At 38.7% G+C, this 22,833-nt stretch overlaps 1 protein-coding gene across 5 annotated transcripts in view; it reads right to left on the bottom strand.

Moving 5' to 3' along the window:
- The window catches only part of CDKAL1 (CDK5 regulatory subunit associated protein 1 like 1), a 764,092-nt gene that overhangs the window by 426,118 nt on the left and 315,141 nt on the right, over window positions 1–22,833 (bottom strand). For all 5 annotated transcript variants that reach the window (XM_064281331.1, XM_010596186.3, XM_064281335.1 and 2 more), the window contains one exon: window positions 368–471. In XM_064281331.1, coding sequence (XP_064137401.1) covers window positions 368–471 — 104 coding nt within the window. The remainder of the gene's footprint in view (window positions 1–367; window positions 472–22,833) is intronic.

The following is a 22,833-nucleotide window of genomic DNA, read 5'->3' as shown; positions in this document are numbered from 1 at the left end:
AAGACAAAAGTAGAAGTTTATGATTTAAGCAGTTATGTGACAACGCAAGTGTGACTCATGTTGAAGATAAAGTCTTACTATATGCTGAGAGACAGTCACATTTCCCAGCAAGTGACTGACTCAGAAGTAGCTGGATATGCCGCACAAAGAATTATTCTCATTAGCCCTCTCCAAAAGACTACTCTTTGTGGAGTGGATACCAGGACCTGACTGATTAAATCTGGCAACATTTTCTATTAGTTAAGATGAAATATTTGCAAGCTCTTTAGAAACCTAAAGAAGCACGTGTCTAAAGTGGGATGTTATTGGAACAAAAATATATTTTATTGAGAAGACAAATTTTGCATATAATTCTAGAAACTCTTACCTTGAAAAGACTGTTTGGCTCTATCTACTAGTTCATCAATTGGATAACTGGCCAAATTTCCTCTGGCGTGTTTAGTTTTGCAGTAGGTACAAGCATTGAGACACCTGTTAAAATGATAGCAATAAATAAGTCTCAAATACTTAAAGACAGTCTACATAAGGAGAAAAAAAAAATCATACACTGAAATGCTATTTTAGTAACACTTCCTAGTTTATATAAGGTATATATTAAAATATATATATATACCATGTCTCATAGTTACTTTGTTTCCACCAGGCACAGAAATTTGCAAATTTTTTAGTTCCAACTATTCAAGAATGGTTGCACAAATTGTATCATAAAACCCAAACCCAGTGCCCTCGAGTCGATTCCGACTCATAGCGACCCTATAGGACAGAGTAGAACTGCCCCATAGAGTTTCCAAGAAGCACTTGGTGGATTCGAACTGCCGACCCTTTGGTTAAGCAGCCATAGCACTTAACCACTACGCCACCAGGGTTTCCAATTGTATCATATTATCTTAAAATGCAAATAGCTATGAAGAACAGAATTTATAAATGCTTACAATGATTAACTAATTAAAAGAAATTCAAGACCCACTATTTTTGTTTTTGAAAATCATTGATATTTCTTTGGCTTTCATGTAAGTAGAAAAATTAAATATTGCTTATATATATTATATTGTTCAGAAATGATGAAGCATACTCATGTAACTTTTAACTAGGCAACACAGCATTCTCATAAGAATATATGCCCTTAGAAATTTTCAGATAATATTTTTCACTTCTTGAAATCAGAAAGAAAAAAACAAAAACTATTAAAACAGGGCCACTGAATACTCTCTGGGATCACATTAGTCAAAATTAAGAAACAGAATGACATTAGCTTTAAAAATGTTTTTTAAATAGACGTTTCACAGTAGTTTTTAAACATGATAAAAACTGCCTTTTAAAAACTAAAGTGATGGTTCTACTCATGTAGTTTTAAAATATAATTTAAACAGCTTCTCTTATTATAAAATAAAAGAAACAGTTATAATAAAATAGCCCTATGCCAAAAAGATAAGACTCAACCTTGAACAAAACAAAACAACATCTCTTCAGTGATTCAATTGCTAAAATGAGTAGCAAAGTTGTAAAAAGGCCATCATTATACAAATGCTTTAAGAAATTTCATTTCAGTAGGCACACCAAGAAAAATCAAACTTTTAATAACCGAATAATCGAACCTGACCAATATTTATTTTATTACTGACACAGTGGCTTCAACAATGGGCTGAACAATTTTGAGGATGGTACAGGACCCAGGCAGTGTTTCATCTGTTGTACCTAGGGTTGTTATGAGCCAGAACTGACTCAACAGCACCGAACAACCTCAACAACAAATAACTTTGTCTTCTCCTTGGGAGGGTAACTCACTTTAGTTTAGCCCTGAGTACCAGACACTCTTATAAGTGTTTTACATACATTATCTCACTTAACCTTTTGAGAGTTGGGTATTAGTTATCACCATTTTACAGATGAAGAAATTACCTCAAAAAAGGCATGTAAGTAGCTTTCTCAAGACCGTGAAACAGCTGAGATTCAAATCCCGATCTCTAGATTTCAAATTACAGTATATGCCGTTTCCTCCACGGAAGAAATGTGTGTCAAACATCACATTGTTGTTATTGTTGTTGTCAGGTGCCTACAAGTCGACCTCCGACTCATGGTGACCCAGTGAACAACAGATTGGACTGTTGTGATTTATAGGGTTTTCACTGGCTGATTTTCAAAAGTAGATGGCCAGTCCTTTCTTTCTAGTCCATCTTAGTCTGAAAGTTCCACTGAAACCTGTTCAGCATCACAGCAACACACAAGCCTCCACTGACAGATGGGTGGTTGGCTGCGCATGAGGTGCACTGGCTTGGAATCGATCCTGGGTCTCCCGCATGGAAGGCAGGAATTCTCCGCTGAACTACCATTGTCCTAGTCAAATTCCCTCGCTAAAATCAAAAGCATAACAATGATTGTGAGGATGGTACAGGACTGGGCAGAGTTTCATTCTGTTGTACATAGGGTCACTATGAGTCGGAACTGACTCAACGGCACCTAACAACAAAGCAAATGCAAATAAGATAGACAATCATCTGACATGAACTATAAGGTAATGTGGCACACATACTCATAGATAGGGCCAGCACTTATCCTCCTGTGTATGTTCCTACTAGCTCTTGAAGCTATTTGTTTAAAACATGTGTTTCTCTTTTATTCTTTGGAAATCTAAAACCAGGCTTCTTTTCTATCCAGTAGGCCCAAACCAGTCACTTTCATCCCTGTTGTTTACAAGTTCTGTTTTTCCTCCTCCTGTTGGCCCTGTGGCAAAAAGTGTCACCTCATCTGCACTGCTGAGTCTTCTTAAATTCCACAGCTCAGGTTCTCAAAGCAGTTTGCTGGGCACCCAGGAAGACCAGTGCTCTCTCTGTCCATCTCCTCAAGTGGCTCCATGGTTCTCTCAGTGCAGCACGCCCCACCATTCACTTGGACTTTTCCTTTATGACTGGCATTCATCAGGTTAAATCTGTCTCCTTCTGGGGTATCTGCTACCTCTACCTCCAGACACTCATCAGGTCTCTTGACTCCTCTTACTCCTCTTATATTTCTCCTATTACCAGTGGAGAGCTCCATGAATTAAGCTGATAATGTTTTAAAAACTACTAATATTTCTAACTTGGGATCTATCTTAAAAGTGTCTTAAGACATTCCCTTAGCGGGTGGAAAGAGACAGAAAGAAAAACATCCATTTTAAACATTTATAAGATAAACTGGTTGATACAGGTAAAAGCACTTAGAACTGTGCCTGTAGCTAGGAAGTGATCGGCAAGTGTTGGCCATTAGTTGGATAATGGGACTGTTTTAAACAATTCTGTAAGGAAATAATTATGCATTATCAGGTTCCAGGTGCACCTCACTTTATGGAACAGATGTGTTGCCAACTGTGGAAACCAAATCGTATTTTCCTACTGGCTCACTTAATAAAGGTGGAAATGTATCCCCCCTGGAAAATCACTCATGAAAAGGTACTAAAAAGTTTAAATAAAACAAGGAGATATTCAGAAACACTCATAATAATAAAAATAAACCAATAAGTATAAATATTGCATTAAAGCTTCAAAACAGTCTTAACTAAGCTGCTCCCCTGGGGTTAATTAGGGTACTGGTGTGATATATGGATATAAGTTCTAAGCTGTTTATTATATAAAATGGGTTTATTCTAATCCACAGCTATCAAAATAGTACTTTTAATTTTGATAAAGTGAAAATTTTTATATAGTGTATCTCTTTAAGCACTCTGTAACCGTACCAACTCAAGCATTAAATTTACTTTTAAAAGGGAAAGAGATTTGTTGTAACACACAGGAAAAAAGATGCAATACAAAATCAAAAAAGAATGAGCTCTTTGATGCAATTTGGTTTAAAAACAAATTTTCAATCTGCCAGGAATCATGTTGACCAGTCATTTAGACAGGACAAGCCTCCCATAAAATAAAGAAATTCATAATAGGAACCCCTTTAGTAAATCATTTCAGTTAGCAGTAAACAATTAAATAATTGTCTAAGAGTAAGAACACTGAGCCAGTTTCTTCAACTGTCAGAAAACAAAAGATCTTTGAAGGTTGACTCTTAAAAGCCAAAACCAGAAAGAGATGGCTGTTGAACAGCAAGGAAGAAGCAAAACCTGAATAGACCTAGACTGTTGTGATGGAAGGATAAAACTAGCACACCACACCTACTAATCTTTGCACAAGTTGTTATATGGCCACAGACCAAAAAATAACTAAAAACCTCAAGGGCAGAGGAAGATTAAGCATTTAACTTAGCAGTAAAACTCTGAAGTTTTAAAAGGCATCAGTCTTAGAATATGTTTAACTTACACAAAATAAACAAATGATGTAACAATGGATTTTCACAAGTTAAAATATTCTGAACGGTTTAAATGTATTAACAACTTACCATTTTAATACCTGAGCCACATAAAGCAAATAAAAACTGAAAGTTTTAAAACATTTACTCTTTACTTTTAAATGGCATCTTTATATTATCATATGCTTTGGAATAATTAAAACATCAGAGTTATACTGTAAAAAATTCACCCATGCTGGTGTGTTTTTTATGGGGGAGAGAAAAAAAGTCTCATGTGACTCAGGCCTCTGTTCTCCCTCAGCTCCAGGTCAAAGATAAGTCTGAAAAAGCAAAATCTATTTTGGACTTAAGCATTAACACTTCAAAGTAGCACATTCTATTTCTGTCAGATGATTCAATTTTTCAGCAACTGACAGAAAAATAATCTTTCTCAAAGATTCAAATGTTACAACATATAAGCCCTTAATAAGAGCTGAACCTTTGAAAAACCATACTTTGGTGTAGCCACATTCTTCATACTGAAGCATCATTAAGCAAAGAAAAAAGAAAACCCCAAAAACAAAAAAAGTTCATACCCTTTAGGCTGTGCTAGACTTGATTGTTAAAGATAGTCTATTGTGAGCCCTCATCTTGGTATTAAAATTGTTTCCAGAAAAATTATCAACTTTTTGATCTTTCAAACAAGTATAACCCATTGCCACTGAGTTGATTTCAACTCATAGCAACCCTATATAGGACAGAGTAGATCAACCCCATAGGGTTTCCAAGGAGTAGCTGATGGATTTAAACTGCAGATCTTTTGGTTAGTAGCTGAGCTCTTAACCACTGTGCCACTAGAGCTCCTCAAACAAGTATAGGAGATATTTTTATTAGCAAAATCTATTAGATCTTCAACGGAGAATACTTGTTTGCCAAAATCTTAATCCCGAAAAAGCAAAGAAAAAGGACATACTTTTTCAAAACTAGCAGAATGTAATTCCAAAATCCTAATCCTTTAAGCTTCTTGTGGCCAGACTCCTCCTCCCCAAAATGAATCTCTCCACCTGAATGCTGACTCAATCCTCTCTCCCCAACTCCGAAACTATTTTTTTAATTAACAATTACAATATCACCTCTACCTTCAATTGTTTCCTTTCTAGAGTTCCTCTCCCTCTCCATTAAAAAACAAAACAAACAAAAATAAAAAACAACAAAGATCACCCCTATGTGTACAAAATACAAACCCAACTGCAGGTACATTTTCTTGTAATCTATCCTCCACTAACTGCCCTGCTAAGCTCACTACCTGCCTTTCTCATTTCCTTTAACTGGAAGAATTATCCTTACTACCATCATCCATCAATCCTAGAAAATCACCACAACCTTAAAATTGCTTTGGGAGTGGGGAGGAGCTAATAATAGTAAGAGATGATTGCTCAGTGCTTGCCATATTCGACATACTCAGCTATGCACTTTACATTAATTGTTTCATATATTCTCACAGCAACCTTGATACAACAATACTTTCATAGAGGAAACTGGGGCTCAAAAATTGAAAAGCTTGCCCAACGTTACATAAATAGCAGGTCCAACACGCAGCCAACCTTATCTGAAAATCCTTTATCACCTATTGTATTCTGTCCTTTTCTTAGGACACGATAACCTTACGTAAGAGTACATGATTGTGTACTTATCTTAATACTTACTAACTAGATTACATATTTAAGGAACAGACACGTATCTGAAAAACCAAAACCAAACCTACTGCTGTTGAGTCGATTCCGACTCACAGCGACCATACAGGACAGAGTAGAACTGCCCCATAATGTTTCCAAGGTTGTAAGTCCTTACAGGAGCAGACTGCCACATCTTTCTCCAGCAGAATGGCTGGTTGGTGGGGGTTCGAACTGCTGGCCTTCTAGTTAGCAGCTGAGTGCTTAACCACTGCGCCACCAGGGCTCCCTGGCATACATCTTATTATCTGTTTTAAGATCTAACATAAGCCATGCTGGCGCAGCGGTTAAGCGCTCGGCTATTAATCAACAGGTGGACAGTTCAAATCCACCATTCCTTGGAAACCCTATGAAGCAGTTCTACTCTGTCCTATAGTGTTGCTATGAGTTGGAATCGACAGGAATGGGTTTGGTTTGTTTTTTATACTATTAGAATATTAATAAATACTCAAAACAATGGGTGATTTCCTAACGGACCAAACCAGCTGTCAAGCCAATAAATGGCTGCAACGCCAGGAGCTGCGCTAAGCAGAAGGTTGGGATGGAAATTGTAATTGGAACTGCATGGGACAAACTCAGTGAGATGCAAGGCAGGAAAAGGGGTTAATATCTAAGGAAGTCAGGAATGCAGAAGGCACTATGGATCATGTCTGAGAGGTTAGGCAGCTGGGAACAAGAAACTAAAGCTTGGACACTAGAACCATAGCCCAGTAACCCTAAACATGATGGAAACATAACACGGTCTATATGCCATGCCAAACAGACTACCCAAGAAGAAAAATCAAAGTGCCTAAATCGCCATCAAAGACCATCCATCTTCAACATAACTCTGTCTTTACATTTCCCATCAGTAGTTTCCAGACTTTGGAATGTCACAGAGCAACACAATTAAAATGCACACACACAAAAGTGGCACCAAATACTGTCAACTTCTTATTTTACCAAGAGAAGACAGTAAAAAAAAAAAAAAAAAACTACACTCCCCTCTACTCTTATCTGTAAGAGACACCCTATTTTAACACCAAAATAGAAGGTAGGTCATAATGTAGGACCTCAAATGTCATTTCACGAAAAATTCAATATATTTTCCATATATTTCTCATTTCACCAGAAAACCAAAACCTGTTGCCATCAAGTCAATTCTGACTCATAGTAAACCTACAGGACAGAGAAGAACTGCCCCATAGGGTTTCCAAGGGGCAGCTGGTGAATTTGAACTGCTGACTTTTTGGTTAGCAGTCGAGCCCTTAACCACTACGCCACCAGGACCAGAGCCCAGCAAAAGTCCAGTGAGGTTTATAGAAACTACTTGCTATAGATGATTCCTTAACATTTCCTTGTTTTCTTATGTTTCTATGATGATCTTTAGAGTTGAAAATGCACAAGAGAGAATAGCAAGAAAACGGCCTTCTACAATTGAATATATTAGCCTGAATCAATTAACATGCCAATTCATGGGGACATACAAGAAACACAAAAATAAGTAACAATGATAATTCCAGTTAGATTATCAATGTGTTCTTTTCGTAGCTGGTGCTTTACTCCCCAGGAGACAAAGTCCCATGCCCATAATGGAAACAACTGTTTTCTAGATGTGTTTACTGAAAAAGCACCGTGAAACACGATGAAATTCTGTCAATCATAAAGCACATCGTTTCCCAGAAGTTTTCTTCTATTCCGCCTACACTCTTATTTTTAGTTTTATAAAACAATGACAGCAGTAAAAAAAATTAAGGCCAAGATATTATCTATACCTTTCAAAGACAGAAATGGAGATAGCTTCAGCCGCCAAATAAGATTTGCTAGTGGAACAAAGATACCTGGTTGGCTATTACAGCTAGAGACAATACAAAGTGACTCTTCGTGATTCATATTTGAAATAACTTATGAATGTCCAAACTGAAAAATAAACTGGGACTTTAAGGGCAAGTACATATTTGCTACTGTAATAGGATATTTTATTTAGGAGTGAGTGTGTCATAGGTCTAGATCTACACACACACACACAATCCTACCACCCTACCCCTGGCTGTTCTCTACACCTTGGAGTATATTCGTTTGTTTTGTTTTGTTTCTTTTTAGGTACAGAGACCTGGCCTCTTACCAGACTTACTGAATCAAAATCTACCAGAACTGAACCAAGACATATCTATTGTAAAGAAGTGGTACTATTATTTTTTGCTTGAGTTGAAGCCCCATTTATGTGATGATAATATTAGAAATAACATTTAATTCCTGTGGTTGAATAGTTATCATCTATTATTAAACTAAGCAAAACTTAAGTGATACTTTCAAACATTCCAAAGACAATATACGAAAAGTGATCCCTATCAAAGATTTACCTAATGGTTACTCTGCTGATGGTCTGACTAAGCCACATGCTAAATATGCCAACCAAAAAATCTGAATAATGGACAGCAAAATCTATTTAAAAAGAAAAGGAGTACCAGTGAGGACAGCTATTGTTTTTGCTTCCTCACTGGCTCTTGAAGGTGATGTCTGCCAGGGTGAAATCTCACAGGAAACACTAGCCTGAAGTTAATTCTGTAACATACAACAGGTAACATATTTTGGCGCCTGAGATGAAAGGCACTGGTTAAAACATCCTGGGAAAAGGGGGAAAAAAAAATCTTACGTATCAACAGAGTCAAAACTAGAAAACTAAATTCAGATAATTTTCTAACCTTTGTGGGAAAAGAACTTAAACTGTTTGGAAGAAATAACGGCATGAGTAACTACGTAATGCAGAGAGAAGAGGTGTTTTAAATTGAAATGGAAAAGTCATGCCTAAGCATTTAGGCAATTACCTACCATTTCAACTTCAACTAATTCCCCAAATTTAAGAGCTGCAATTCTAATTAATATTATAATAATTGAAGTAAAATTCAAGTGCTGGTCTCTCTAACCATAGAGATTACTGCCTACGGGAGGCTTAAGAAAAAGTACTCTTCACCAGACAGGTAAAATGAGGAACCCGGCAAGTTCTTACCACTTAGGTGCTACACAATGGTCAATGTTCTGACTCTTCAGGGTATCTTCTCCTTCATACATTGTTGATATTGTTAGGTGACATCGAGTTGGTTCCAGCTCATAGCAATCCTGTGTACAAAAGAATGAACCACTACCCAGTCCTGCACCATCCTCACAATCATTGTTATGCCTGAGCTCATTGTTGCAGCCACAGTGTCAATCCATTTCGTTGAGCGTCTTTCTCTCTTTTGCTGACCCTCTACTTTACCTAACACGACGTCCTTCTCCACAGACCAGTCCCTCCTGATAACATTCCAAAGTATGTGAGATGAAGTCTCACCATCCTTGCCTCTAGGGAGCATTCTGGCTGTACTTCTTCCAAGACAGGTTTGTCCGTACTTTTGTCAATCCATGGTATATTCAATAATCTTCACCAACACCACAACTCAAAGGCATCCATTCTTCTTCGGTCTTCCTTATTCATTGCTCAGCCTTTGCATGCATGTGAGGCGATTAAAAACACCTTAGATTGCATCAGGTGCACCTTAGTCCTTAAAGTGAAATCTTTGCTTTTAACACTTAAAAGAGGTCTTTTGCAGTAGATTTTCCCAGTGGAATGCGTCCTTTGATTTCTTGACTACTGCTTCCATGGGTGTACATCCAAGTAAAATGAAATCCTTGACAACTTCAATCTTTTCTCCGTTTTTCATGATGTTGCTTATTGGTCCAGTTGTGAGGATTTTTGTTTTCTGTATGTTGAGGTGTAATCCATACTGAAAGCTGTAGTCTTTCATCTTCATCAGTAAGTGCCTAGAGTCCCCTTCACTTTCAGCAAGGACGGTTGTGTCATCTGCATAACAAGGTTGTTGCCCTGTTCTTCTTCATACGATCCAGCTTCTCAGATTATTTGCTCAGCATACTCACACTCAGCATGCTCAGCACTGAATAGGTATGGTGAAAGGATACAACCCTGACGCATGTCTTTCCTGACTTTAAACCACGCAGTATTCCCTTGTTCTGTTCAAATGACTAGCTCTTCATCTAGTACAGGTTCCTCATGAGCACAATTAAGTGTTCTGGAATTCCCATTCTTCACGATGTTATCCGGAATTTGTTAAGATCTACACAGGAGAATGCCTTTGCATAGTCAATAAAACACAGGTAAACATCTTTCTGGTATTCTCTGCTTTCAGCCAGAATCCACCTGACATCAGCAATGATATCCCTCATTCCACATCCTCATCTGAATTCAGCTAGAATTCCTGGCGGTTCCCTGTTGATGTACTGCTTCAGCCACCTTTGAATGATCTTCAGCAAAATTTTACTTGTGTGGAGGTATTAATGATATTGGTCAATAATTTCCACGTTCTGTTGGGTCACCTTTCTTGGGAATAGGCATAAATACGGATTTCTTCCAGTCAGTTGGCCAGGTAGCTGTCTTCCAAATTTCTTGACACAGACGAGTGAGCACTTTTAGTGCTTCATCCATTTGTTGAAACATCTCAGTTGGTATTCCATCAACTCCCGGGGCCTTGTTTTTCTCCCATCCCTTGAGTGCAGCTTGGACTTCTTCCTTCAGTGCCATCAGTTCTTGATCATATGCTACCTCCTAAAATGACTGAACACCAACCAATTCTTTTTGCAGTGACTCTGTATATTCCTTCTATCTTCTTCTGATGCTTCCTGAGTTGTTCAGTATTTTCCCCAAAGAATCCTTCAATATTACAACTCGAGGCTTGAATTTTTTTTTTTTTTTTTTTTTTTTTCAGTTCTTTCCACTCGAGAAATGCTGAGCATGTTCTTCCCTTCTGGTTTTCTAACTCCAGGTCTTTGCACATGTCATTATAATACTTTGTCTTGTAGAGCTGCCCTTTGAAATCTTCTGTTCAACTCTTTTACTTCATCATTTCTTCCTTTTGCTTTAGCTACTCAATGTTCAAGAACAAGTTTCAGAGTCTCTTCTGACATCCGTTTTGGTCTTTTCTTTCTTTCTTGTCTTCTTAATGACCTCTTCCTTTCTTCATGTATGATGTCCTTGATCTCATTCCACAACTCACCTGGTCTTCAGTCAGACATCAAATCTATTCTTGAGATGTTCTTTAAATTCAGGTGGGATATACTAAAGGTCGTACTTTGGCTTTTGTGGACTTGTTCTAATTTTCTTCAGCTTCAACTTGAACTTGCATCTGAGCAACTGATGGTCTGTTCTGCAGTCAGCCCCTGGTCTTGTCCTAACTGACGATATTGAGCTTTTTCATCACCTCTTTCCACAGATATAGTCAATTTGATTCCTGTGTATTCTATCACGTGAGATCCACTTGTATAGTCTTGGTTTATTTTGGTGAAAAAAGGTATTTGCAATGATGAAGTCATTGGTCTTGCAAAATTCAATCATGGGATCTCCGGCATCATTCCAATCACCAAGGCCGTATTTTCCTACTACAGATCCTTCTTCCTTTGATTCCAACTTTTGCATTTCAATCATCAGTAATTGTCAATGCATCCGGATTGTATATTTCATCAATTTCAGACTGCAGAAGTTGGTAAAAAATCTTCAGTTTCTTTATCTTTGGCCTTAGTGGTTTGTGCATATATTTGAATAATAGCCATATTAACTGATCTTCTTTGTAGGTGTATGGATATTATCCTATCACTGACAGCATTGTACTTTAGGATAGATATTGAAATGTACTTTTTGATGATGAATGCAATGCAATTCCTCTTCAAGCTGTCATTCCTGGCATAGTAGACCATATGTCTGTCCAATTCAAAATGGTCAACGCCAATCCATTTCAGCTCATTAATGCCTAGTATATCAATATTTATGCATCCCGTTTCATTTTGGCAATTTCCTAGATTCATACTTCGTACATCCCATGTTCCAGTTTTTAATGGATGTTTGTAGCTCTTTCTTCTCATTTTGAGTTGCGCCACATCAGAAAATTAAAGTCCCAGAAGCTTGACTCCATCCACATCATTAAGGTTGACTCTACTTCGAGGAGGTAGCTTTTTCCCAGTTTGTATTTTGAGTGTTTTCCATCCTGAGGGGCTTATCTTCCAGCACTGTATCAGACAAAGTTCCACTGCTATTCAGAAGGTTTTCACTGGTTAATTTTTTTTTAGAAGTAGACTGCCAGGTCCTTCTTCATACATATTGCACCTTATTTCCTTGGCTGACATGAAAATTCCTATCGATTCAGTAATAGCTCTTTTGTTTTCTTAATCCATTAATTTATCCCTACAAAATGTACAGTTCAGTCCTTTATAAAGAACCGCACTAATTTCAAAAACATTAGGATGCAGAAGGGGAAAATGCATCTCAGAAGATGTATGTCAATTTAAAAATGCTAATGGATATAATCCACCAACCATCTGTCAGTTTGTTGTACTGTGATGTTATGATACTGGGAGCTATGCCACCAGTATTTCAAATACAAGCCGGGTCACTCCTGGTGGGCAGGTTTCAGCAGAGCTTCCAGACTAAGACAGGCTAGGAAGAAAGGCCTGAAGATCTACTTCCAAAAATTAGCCAATGAAAGGATCACAACAAATATTGTCTGATATGGTACTGGAAGATGAACCCCTAAGTAGGAAAAATAAATAAATAAGTAAATAAAAAGTAGGAAGGCACTCAAAATAATACAGTGGCAAGACAATGGACTCAAATATACCAATAACTGTGAAGACAGTGTAGGACCAGGCACCATTTCATTCTGTTATATATAAGGAGTCATCACGTTTAAGAGAATCCACTGATAAAATATAGTAAGACAGTTAATCAAAATGGTATAGATCAGGCCAGGTGCTGAGTACCCACAGTTCCCAAACGGTACAAAACAAATGATAGGGCACGCTGTATTTTAAAGGGTCCTAAAGTAGTTTTATTTCCTACCATTAAATGTTTATTTTGTTGTTAATCAACATGGCCTATTGAAAAATTCTTCCTTATATCTCCAAATACTTCTCGTTCCGTTTTACCTCTTTTTTCTAGCTTCAATAGAGAAAACAGATCCATTTTAAGATTTATCAAGATAAAACCACTTTTCTAATTTGGCTTAATAATTCCATCTCTAGGGACTCTCTCAGATTGCTGCAGAGAATGAAAATCAGCATAACTTTTCTGAAGACAACCTGCTACTGTGTGTTAAAAGCCTCATAATGTTGTCCCCAATAACTATATTTCTAGTCTTATCAAAATTTTATTTAAAAAATGCACAATTTTTATGCATTGTATAAAGGGATAATCTTTTCTAAGTACAGATTCTTAAAAATAAAACACTTTTGCTGGCATAATAATAAACAATAGCATTGATATAATACTTACTGTGTGCAAGGCACTAGTTTAAGCAATTTACAAATATTAAACCACTTTTAATCCTTACAGCAAACTTGTGAGCTCAATGTTTTTAAAGTCTTTCTTTCATAGATGAGAAAATTGAGGCAGAATGAGACTAAGTAACTTAACTCAAAGATAATAAGTAGTGAAGCTGGGGTTTGAAACTCAGGACCCCTGGTGGCACAGTGGTTAAAGCGCTCTGCTGCTAACAAAAAGGTTGGCAGTTCAAACCCACCAGCTGATCCTCGGGATGGAAACCCTATGGGGCAGTTCTACTCTGTACTATAAGGCCACTATGAGTCAGAATTGACTACAACGGCAGCTGTAGTGGGTTAGGGTTTGGTTTAGTCCTAGGTTAAGGGGCCCTGGTGGCACAGTGGTTAAAGGGCTCAGCTGCAGTCGGCACATCAGCAGTTTGAACCTACCAGCTGTGCTGTGGGAAAAATATTTGGCAGGCTGCTTCCATAAAGATTACACTCTCAGAAACCCTATGGGGCAGCTCTACTGTGTCCTATAAGGTCACTAAGAGTCAAAATCAACTGAACAGCAATGGTTTGGTTTTTGTTTAGTCCTAGGTCATGTTATTATTGTTGTTGTTAGGAGCCATTGAATCCCTGTGAGGCCATGCCAGGAGGGAGTGATAGAGAGAGAACAAAAGGCTGGAAAAGTAAGACCTAGCCCCAGTGCCCTCGATTCCATAAGTAAGAAGGGTCTTGCTTTTCCCTGTTTGCTTCCTGTCCCTGTCAGGGACACCAGTTTCTAATCCAGCAGGGACAGTTTAACATCAGCATTCTTTATCACTGACCTAATGCCTTAAATTTCAGGAGCACTCCAAATATTTATTATATCTACTTCAAGTAAAAGAAACTTGAATGGTAGAAAAATTGAGTATGATAAAATGCGTTGCCCACTTCTTCTGGCCTAGACAGAGAAGCTTAGGCCGAAGGCAGAGAGGGGAGAAAATACACCATTGCTGAGACAGGTCTCTGCCTGTACTATACAAAAAGGCTAGAAATCTGATGATATAAACTACAATAACAATACAACAAAAAGCCAAATATTGAAACCAAGTAAGGTTTGTGGAAGCAGAGGCTTGGAAGTTAAGAAATTCTGCAAGAGATGAGACTGGCATCCAGAAGACATCTAGCCCCCACCCCCATAGTCAGTCCATTCCCAAGCCACTCCAGTTAAGCATGCCCTTGCCTAAGAAAGATGACAATACAGCTCATTGTGAAAATACAGCTGAGGTGCAGCCTAAAGGCAAGGAACAAGCAGAGGCCAAGATGGGGTTAAAAAAAAAAAAAAAAAAAAAACCTGCTGCCTTCAAGTCAATTTTGACTCATAGCGACCCTATAGAACAGAGTAGAACTGCCCAATAGAGTTTCCAAAGAGCAGCTGGCTGGTAGGTTCGAACTGCCGACCTTTTGGTTAGCAGCCGAGTTCTTTCCCACCAGGATAGTGACCTTTAAATTAAGGTCCTGGAGAATGGATAGAGGCTTCTTGCTATAACAGAAAAATTCTGAGGCTCAGAAACGATGACCAGGCAAGGTCTCTGGCTACGGTTACACCTCATGGAATTGACCATACCCAAACAGAAAGTTGGTCCACTCAGGTTTTAAGGCAGCTAATTCGACAAAGAAACCACAAAGGCCTAATTGACTGCTAAATCTCCAAGTCAGGGGTTCTCGAAACGTAGGGTACATCAGGTGATCCAGGAGGTCTTGTTAAAGCACAGGCTGCTGATTCTGTAGGTCTGGGGCGATGCCCAAGAATCTGCAATCCAGGCGATGCTAATGCTGCTGGTCCTGGGACCACACTGAGAACCACAAGCCCTGACCTGAGAACCACCGCACTCATCTAACGTTAGCCCAAATGACTAAAGGTGCCGGACAGTATCTTGCATTTCATCGACCCAAGGAATTTTGGTAGAATGAGGAAACAAGTGGATTGGCTTAATATAACTAATATCTGTAATATTCATTGTATTAAGTATGCAAGAATCCCAGTGACTCTACGAAAAAGTAATTACTGTGGATTATGTTAAGGCTTTGATGAATATAAGAACCGATTTTCAAGATAAATGTACACAACACAAAATTCTACAAGAGCTCACAAATCACCTAAGGATTATCCACAAAGCCCAAGTTATAAGCTCCTGCTAAATTTCAATACAATTATAATAATATAAACACCGTGGTACTTTTTTTTTTTATAGAAATGAGTTTTCTGTGACCTCTATAGTGACTGCCAACTACATCCAATGCCTAAATATAATAAAAATTTATTAAAACAGTAGAAACTGTTCTCCCTACTCTGAAGTTGTCTTTCCCACACTAAAACAGAGCAACGGCAATTCCACATTTGTTTGTATTTCATCACTGTTTTCAGGCAGAACAAGAGATCTGCTGCCTACACACCATTTCTCAGCATCAACACCCATTTTCTTATGCAATTTTAAGTTCTGTTGGCAGGTTAAAGGCATTTTTTCCAACCACAAACAAAAACTTCTTCTGATACTCCAAAGTGAATGTTGAAGGAAATGTTCCCAATTCAAAAAAAAAAAAAAAAAGACTATTTAAAGCAATAATGTGAAAATGTATCAGCAGTCTTAAGAAAACCTGAACAGTGGTTGTTGTTGTTGTTGTTAGGTGCCGTAGAGTCGGTTCCGACTCAGAGCGACCCTATGCACAACAGAACGAAACACTGTCCAGTCCTGCGCCATCCTTACAATCGTTGTTATGTTTGAGCTCGTTGTCGCAGCCACTATGTCAATCCACCTCGTTGAGGGTCTTCCTCTTTTCCACTGACCCTGTACTCTGCCAAGCATGATGTCCTTCTCCAGGGACTGATCCCTCCTGACAACATGTCCAAAGTATGTAAGATGCAGTCTCACCGTCCTTGCCTTTAAGGAGCATTCTGGCCGCACTTCTTCCGAGACAGATTTGTTCGTTCTTTTGGCAGTCCATGGTATATTCAATATTCTTCGCCAACACCACAATTCAAGGCCGTCAACTCTTCTTCGGTCTTCCTTATTCATTGTCCAGCTTTCACATGCATATGAAGTGACTGAAAATACCATGGCTTGGGTCAGGCACACCTTAGTCTTCAGGGTGACATCTTCGCTCTTGAACACTTTGAAGAGGTCCATTGCAGCAGATTTGCCCAATGCAATGCGTCTTTTGATTTCTTGACTGCTGCTTCCATGGCTGTTGATTGTGGATCCAAGTAAAATGAAATCCTTGACAACTTCCATCTGAAGAGTGGTAATTCAATGAAAATGCCAGTTCTGGGTATCTACCTTGTTAGAACAGCAGCCATCTTTCTATCTTCAAGTAGGAACTTAGCAAATGTTAAAAGAATACAAAATGCTAAAAAAAAAAAAAGCAGAACCATATTACTTAGTCTTCCATGGAACTCCTTGGACAGCCTTTTTCTCCATATATGTGCAAAACAATACTTTACAACAGCCCTTGACAACAAATAGCTGTTGAGTTTCAACTGTTCACTTCTTAAGAGCTACTGATGAAAGTTGGCCTTTACAGGCAATTTTTAGCTTTTAAAAATTAAATTCCTAGTACACACTTGCAATATATCCAAAGTAAAGGTTTCTTTGTTGGTCACAAACCATTTGTAAAACTAGATAAACAGAGATGAGCAATGACAACTACGACTTACATTGCTGCTGCTGTTAGTTGCTGTAGAGTCAGCTCTGACTCATATAAAACAAAAACCAAATCCGTTGCTCGAGTTGACTCTGACTCACAGCGACCCTATAGGGCAGAGCAGAACTGTCCCACAGGGCTTCCAAGGCTGTAATCTTTACGGAAGCAGACTGCCAGGTTTTTCTCCCACAGAGAGGCGGGTGGGTTCGAACTGGCAAACTTTCGGTTAGCAGCCAAGTGCTTACGCACTGTGCCAGGCACTGTTGTAAGCACTTCACATATATTAATTCAGTGAATCCTCAAAACAACCTGAGGAAGGAGGTATTACCGTCATCCCCTATTCAAAGAGATAAAACTGAGGCATGGTGAGGTCAAGTGATTTGATGAACATCACATGGTTGGCTAAGTGGTGGAGCTAAAGTTTGAACCCAGACACTCTGGCTCCTGCACCCATGTTCTCACACACAGTATCTGTTGTAATAAAGTGGGGAAGTAAAAGATGATTTTGATAATTCTGACCAAGCTCTTTAAGAACATAGTATAAAATATTTCATCTGTCCTTTTGATCTTAGCATTATTTGTAAAACTATGAGCCATGCACTAGACAGTGCAACTCCCAGGACAAAATAAACTAATGAAATCTATATTTTTGGTATTGCCTATGGCTGAGGAGCAAGTAAGGCACAGAGATTAAGGGCTACGTGGTTTTTTTTGTTTTTGTTTTAATATTTTTGTAACTTTGCAATCAATATACAAGGATAAAAACAAAGTCAGCGCCAGCAAGGCTGGCAGTTTGGTCAACAAAGAAATAAATTCATCAATCTATGAGGGAATGAAAAGTGCAGCTGACTCACTCATCAAGCCTTTTGTAAACAGACATACAGTTGAAATCTTCAACATGTTAGCTAGTAGATGTGGAGGCACAGGTACACTGCTCAAAATAATTAGAGGCTTGGGAGGAGGACAGAGTTCATGATAAGTATGACTCACATGCTTCTCACAGAAAAACAAAAACCACCAGACGTTTATCTCTTAAAAACAAAAGACACTGAGTCTGCACCAGCATGCAAAGCAAGAAATACCATGTGAGAGTCTGACACTCGTGTGCCATTTAAAAATAAAAAGAGAGATAGGCACGTGGTGGGGGCTGACTTGTAAACCTGACCTTCTCTAAAATACACAAGTCCGTTTATAACTTTAACAAGGAAAATCAAAACACCTGAAAATAGCAAGTTTCGCAAGAGAAGCAAGAGAAAAACAAAACAAATAAATGGCACTTTAAAAATCAGAGGATAATATTTGTTACAATAAGAAACTACTATATTTTGGGGGAAAAACTAATAGATTTTTTTCCCCCACACTGACTGTATTCAGTCAGAGAGAAGCTGGTGGGTTCGAACTGGCAAACTTTCGGTTAGCAGCCAAGTGCTTAAGCACTGTGCCAGGCACTGTTGTAAGCACTTTACATATATTAATTCAGTGAATCCTCAAAACAACCTGAGGAAGGAGGTATTACTGTCATCCCCTATTCAAAGAGATAAAACTGAGGCATGGTGATTGCCTTCCTCCCTGTATTAATGTGAACTCCACAAGGCCAACCACTCTCTCATCAAGCATACTAGGTTGAATCCACTAGTACGGGGGAACTGGGTTCCATGTAGAGAAATTTTTGCTCAACTCCCAGTTTATATCTTAAAACAAAAAAGGCTGCAGATAGATAAAAGGTTGCTAAATCTGTTTAAATGTGGACTTTGTTTGAAGAGAACATTAAGCAATTACGTGTACCAAGGGTACCTCTTCCATGACCGCAGTCAGGCCCTACCTGTGAGAAAAGAGAAACAGCTGCTGTGGAGTCAATTCTGATTCACAGTGACCCCATGTGTGCCAGAGTAGAACTGTGCTCCATATGCTTTTCAGTGGCTGATTTTTTTGGGAAATAGAGTGCCAGGCCTTTCTTCCGAGGTAACTCTGGGTGGACTTGAACCTCCAAACTTTTGGTTAGCAGCCAAGCACGTTAACTCTTTGCACCACCCAGGGACTTTGTGAAGAAAGAGAAAGTAGCTAATTTCCCAAAAATGATCTAATGAGGAACAGAATGGAGAGGAGACATAAATCCAACAAAGAAAAACTGGAAAGACAGACTGCAAGGAGTTTTGGGGTCTGTCTCTGTAGCCTGCCCGCATTTGGAACTTGGCAATACTTCCATCAAGTCACAACCAATAATCAAGTTAATATCAGTAAACTGTAACCATTTAAAACTTATTAATTAGACCTGTATTATCAGCAACAGTTTTTAAAGTATTCACAGTAACTACAGCCTATCACTAAGGGCTATGCTTTCATGTCACAAGTACTGCCAAGAGAAATTAAGACACACTTTAAAAGTTCACGAGAGGATGGGGGAACAGGGAGTTATTATTACTTACAATAAAAGTACCTCCCTCAAAAAAAACCTGTAGAAGTTTCTAAAAGCTTTCTCTTAATGTCTGTACGTATCTTGTCATATACCAGTAACAAGTCCTTCACAAACCAGCATCAGTCCACAAATGACTTTTTTTGTCAATATCTTTTTTCTTTTTCTGTACTTCAGATGCAGGTTTACAGAACAAACTAACTTCTCCTTAAACAGTTAGTACACATATTGTTTTTGCGACATTGGTTGCCAAACCCATGACATGTCAACACGCCCCTTCTCGACCTTGGGTTCCCTATTACCAGTTTTCCTGTCCCCTCCTACCTTCTCGTCCTTGCCCCTGAGGTGGTGTGCCCATTTAGTCTCATTTTGTTTTATGGGCCTGTCTAATCTTTGGTTGAAGGGTGAACCTTAGGAGCGACTTCATTACTGTACTAAAAGGGTGTCCAGGGGCCATGCTCTCAGGGTTTCTCCAGTCTCCGTTAGACCAGTAAGTCTGGTCTTTCTTTTTTTATGGAGGGCAGGGGCAAGTTAGAATTTTGTTCTACATTTTTCTCCAGCTCTGTCTGGGACCCTCTACTGTGATCCCTGTCAAAGCAGTCAGTGGTGGTAGCCGGGCACCACCTAGTTATGCTGGACTCAGTCTGGTGGAGGCTATAGTACTTGTGGTCCATTAGTCATTTAGACTTATCTTTCCCTTGAGTAGCACTGATTTATAGTTCTATTTACTTAGCTTTTCACAACCCTGAAGAATCATGCAGTCTCACAGAACCCAGTTTAAACCCCTCTGGCTTATTAAATCAAGTTCAAAATTATTGTCCTGTCATTTAAATCACACATTTAACACATACTTACTGAGCATATAAAATGTGCCTAGGAATACAAAAGTGATGAAACTACAATAATACATAAGAAAAACATTCAGGAGAGGAGAACGGCAAAGAACAAAGAAAAAGGAAGAAGGAAAATCAGAAGATGAGCTACCAGGAAGCTAAGGAAAATGGGATTAAAGATGGAAGAAGTAATCAACAACGTCAGATCCTACCAAAAGGTCAAGATCTGATCCATTCTTTCCTCACCCTGCTCATTAGAAGAGCTGGTAGAATACAGCAGAAATATGAATGTAATTTCAGCTAGAATTACTAATTAACTAGAACCAATCTCATATAGCCAAAAAAAAAAAAAAAAAAAAACCAAACCCATTGCCATCAAGTCAATTCTGACCCATTGCATCCCTATAGCGACCCTATAGGACAAAGTAGAACTGCCCCACAGAGTTTCCAAGGAGCGCCAGGAGATTCAAAATGCCAAGCCTTTGGTTAGCAGCCGAAGCACTTAACCACTATGCCACCAGGGTTTCCCCAATATATCTTGCCTCTTTTTATTAATTATCACATAACGTACCATTTTGATAGTCAAGAGTTCCTTTAATAGACGTAAGCAAAACATAGCACTTCTTCTAGATACATGGCTCTAATAAAAATGTGTTAAAATTGTACAGGCCTGTGGCTAACAGGGAAACCCTGGTGGCGTGGTGGTTAAGAGTTTGGCTGCTAACCAAAAGGTCAGCAGTTTGAATCCACCAGGCACTTCCTGAAAACCCTATGGGCAGTTCTACACTGTCCTACAGGGTTGCTGTGAGTCAGAATCGACTCATCGGCAATGGTTTTTATAAGATGGCCCCATGATCCACGCTCCTCCTGGTATTCACACCCTTGTGTAATCCCTTCCCCTTCAGTATGGGCAGCATCTATAACTTTTTTTCAAACCCATAGGATGTGACAAAGGTGATGAGTATGATTATATTTCATAAGATTATAACATCTCTCTTGCAATTATACTCTTTCCTTTGCTGGCTTTGAAGAAGGAAGCTGCCACGTTTCAGCTACCACATGGAGAGGGCCACGTGACAAGGAGCTGAGGGTGGCCTCTGACCAACAATCTGCCCTCAGTTCATCAGCCTATGAGGAACTGAATGCTCCCAACAACCATATCAGCTTGGAAGAAAATCCTTCCCTAGTTAAGCCTTCAGATGAGAACCCAAATCTGGATGACACTTTGATTAAAGCTTGCAAAGAAGGCTGAACTGTGCCCACACTCCTGACTCGGAGACATGGTGACTGTTTTAAGCCATTAAGTTTTCAGTAATATTGTTATGCAGCGATAGAAACTAATACAGGGCCTTTACGATTGTCAAATGATTGTACTTATCACTTGATAGTCAGAAGAACACAGTCATCTGACAAAAGTTTAAGAGGCTTCACGTAAATTTAGCTATACTACAGACTACACTACTTTGGATATGTCATCAGGAGGGACCAGTCACTGGAGAAAGACATCATGCTTGGTAAAGTAGAGGGTCAGCAAAAGAGATGAAGACCCTCAATGAGATGGACTGATATCGTGGCTGCAACAATGGGCTAAAGCCTAACAACGATTGTGAGGCCGATGCAGGACTGGGCAGTGTTTTGTTCTATTGTACATAGGGTCGCTATGAGTCAGAATCAACTCAAGGGCACCTAACAACAACAACAGCAACAGACTGTACAACCTAAAGCATTAGTAAGAGCAGTAGAAGCAGGAGTAGCAGCAAAGGACAACCCTTGGTAAGTCTATTCCACATCTGAATCCACTTTAGGGTACATTCACAGGTGATCTCAAAGCTTAACATAATAACCATATATTTTGGCCAACCCCCAAAATACCTTAAAGAAGTTTTTTAAACTGTGTGTTGTAATCAGCATTTTACTTTTTAATCACCAATACAGAATGGAAACTATTAGACTGTAGCCCATGTAAATATTTATTCAATCGACTCAATTTAATAATTATTGAGAAAACAACTGTACAAAACACTATGTTATGAGTTAGAAGAGTGTAATGGGAAAGAATAAGACAAGGGCACAAGTAACTAAATGAAAAACATGACAAGTCACAGGAATGGCTATACAAGAAAGGAAACAACCATTATTGGAATAACGGGCCTGGGAAGACTTCCTTAATGGGCATGGGGTTGAATAAGAGGATAGGATTTTATAAGTGGACACTGGGAATGGGAGTGGAAACAGTGTGTGTGTGTGTGTGTGTGAGACAGAGAGAGATAAAATGGATATATAAGTATGTGTAAGAGAGTTCTTGCAAAATCTGCTATTTTCAGGCTGGAGAGATCAAACAACAGACTGAGAAGTTTGTACTTAGGTAAGCCTGGTTGTTAAGAACACAAGCCTAGTGTGTTATCAGCTTTGTGTATGCAAGCAAATAATTAATTGGTCTTTATTTCATCTATAAAATTAGAATAATATATGTCACTGTTTTGGTGAAGATAATTCAAAAGCAGCTGTAGCAGTATTATCAAGAGGGAACTGCAAGAAATTCAAGCCAGACTCAGAAGAGGATATCGCTACTGATGTCAGGTGAATCTTTGCTGAAAGCAGAGATGTTTATCTGTATTTTATTGACTGTGCAAAGGCA

Source organism: Loxodonta africana, chromosome 1 (genome assembly GCF_030014295.1).
Source record: "Loxodonta africana isolate mLoxAfr1 chromosome 1, mLoxAfr1.hap2, whole genome shotgun sequence".
Taxonomy (NCBI): domain Eukaryota; kingdom Metazoa; phylum Chordata; class Mammalia; order Proboscidea; family Elephantidae; genus Loxodonta; species Loxodonta africana.
Note: the sequence above shows the minus strand (reverse complement) of the source record. Positions and strands in the feature narration are given on the sequence as shown.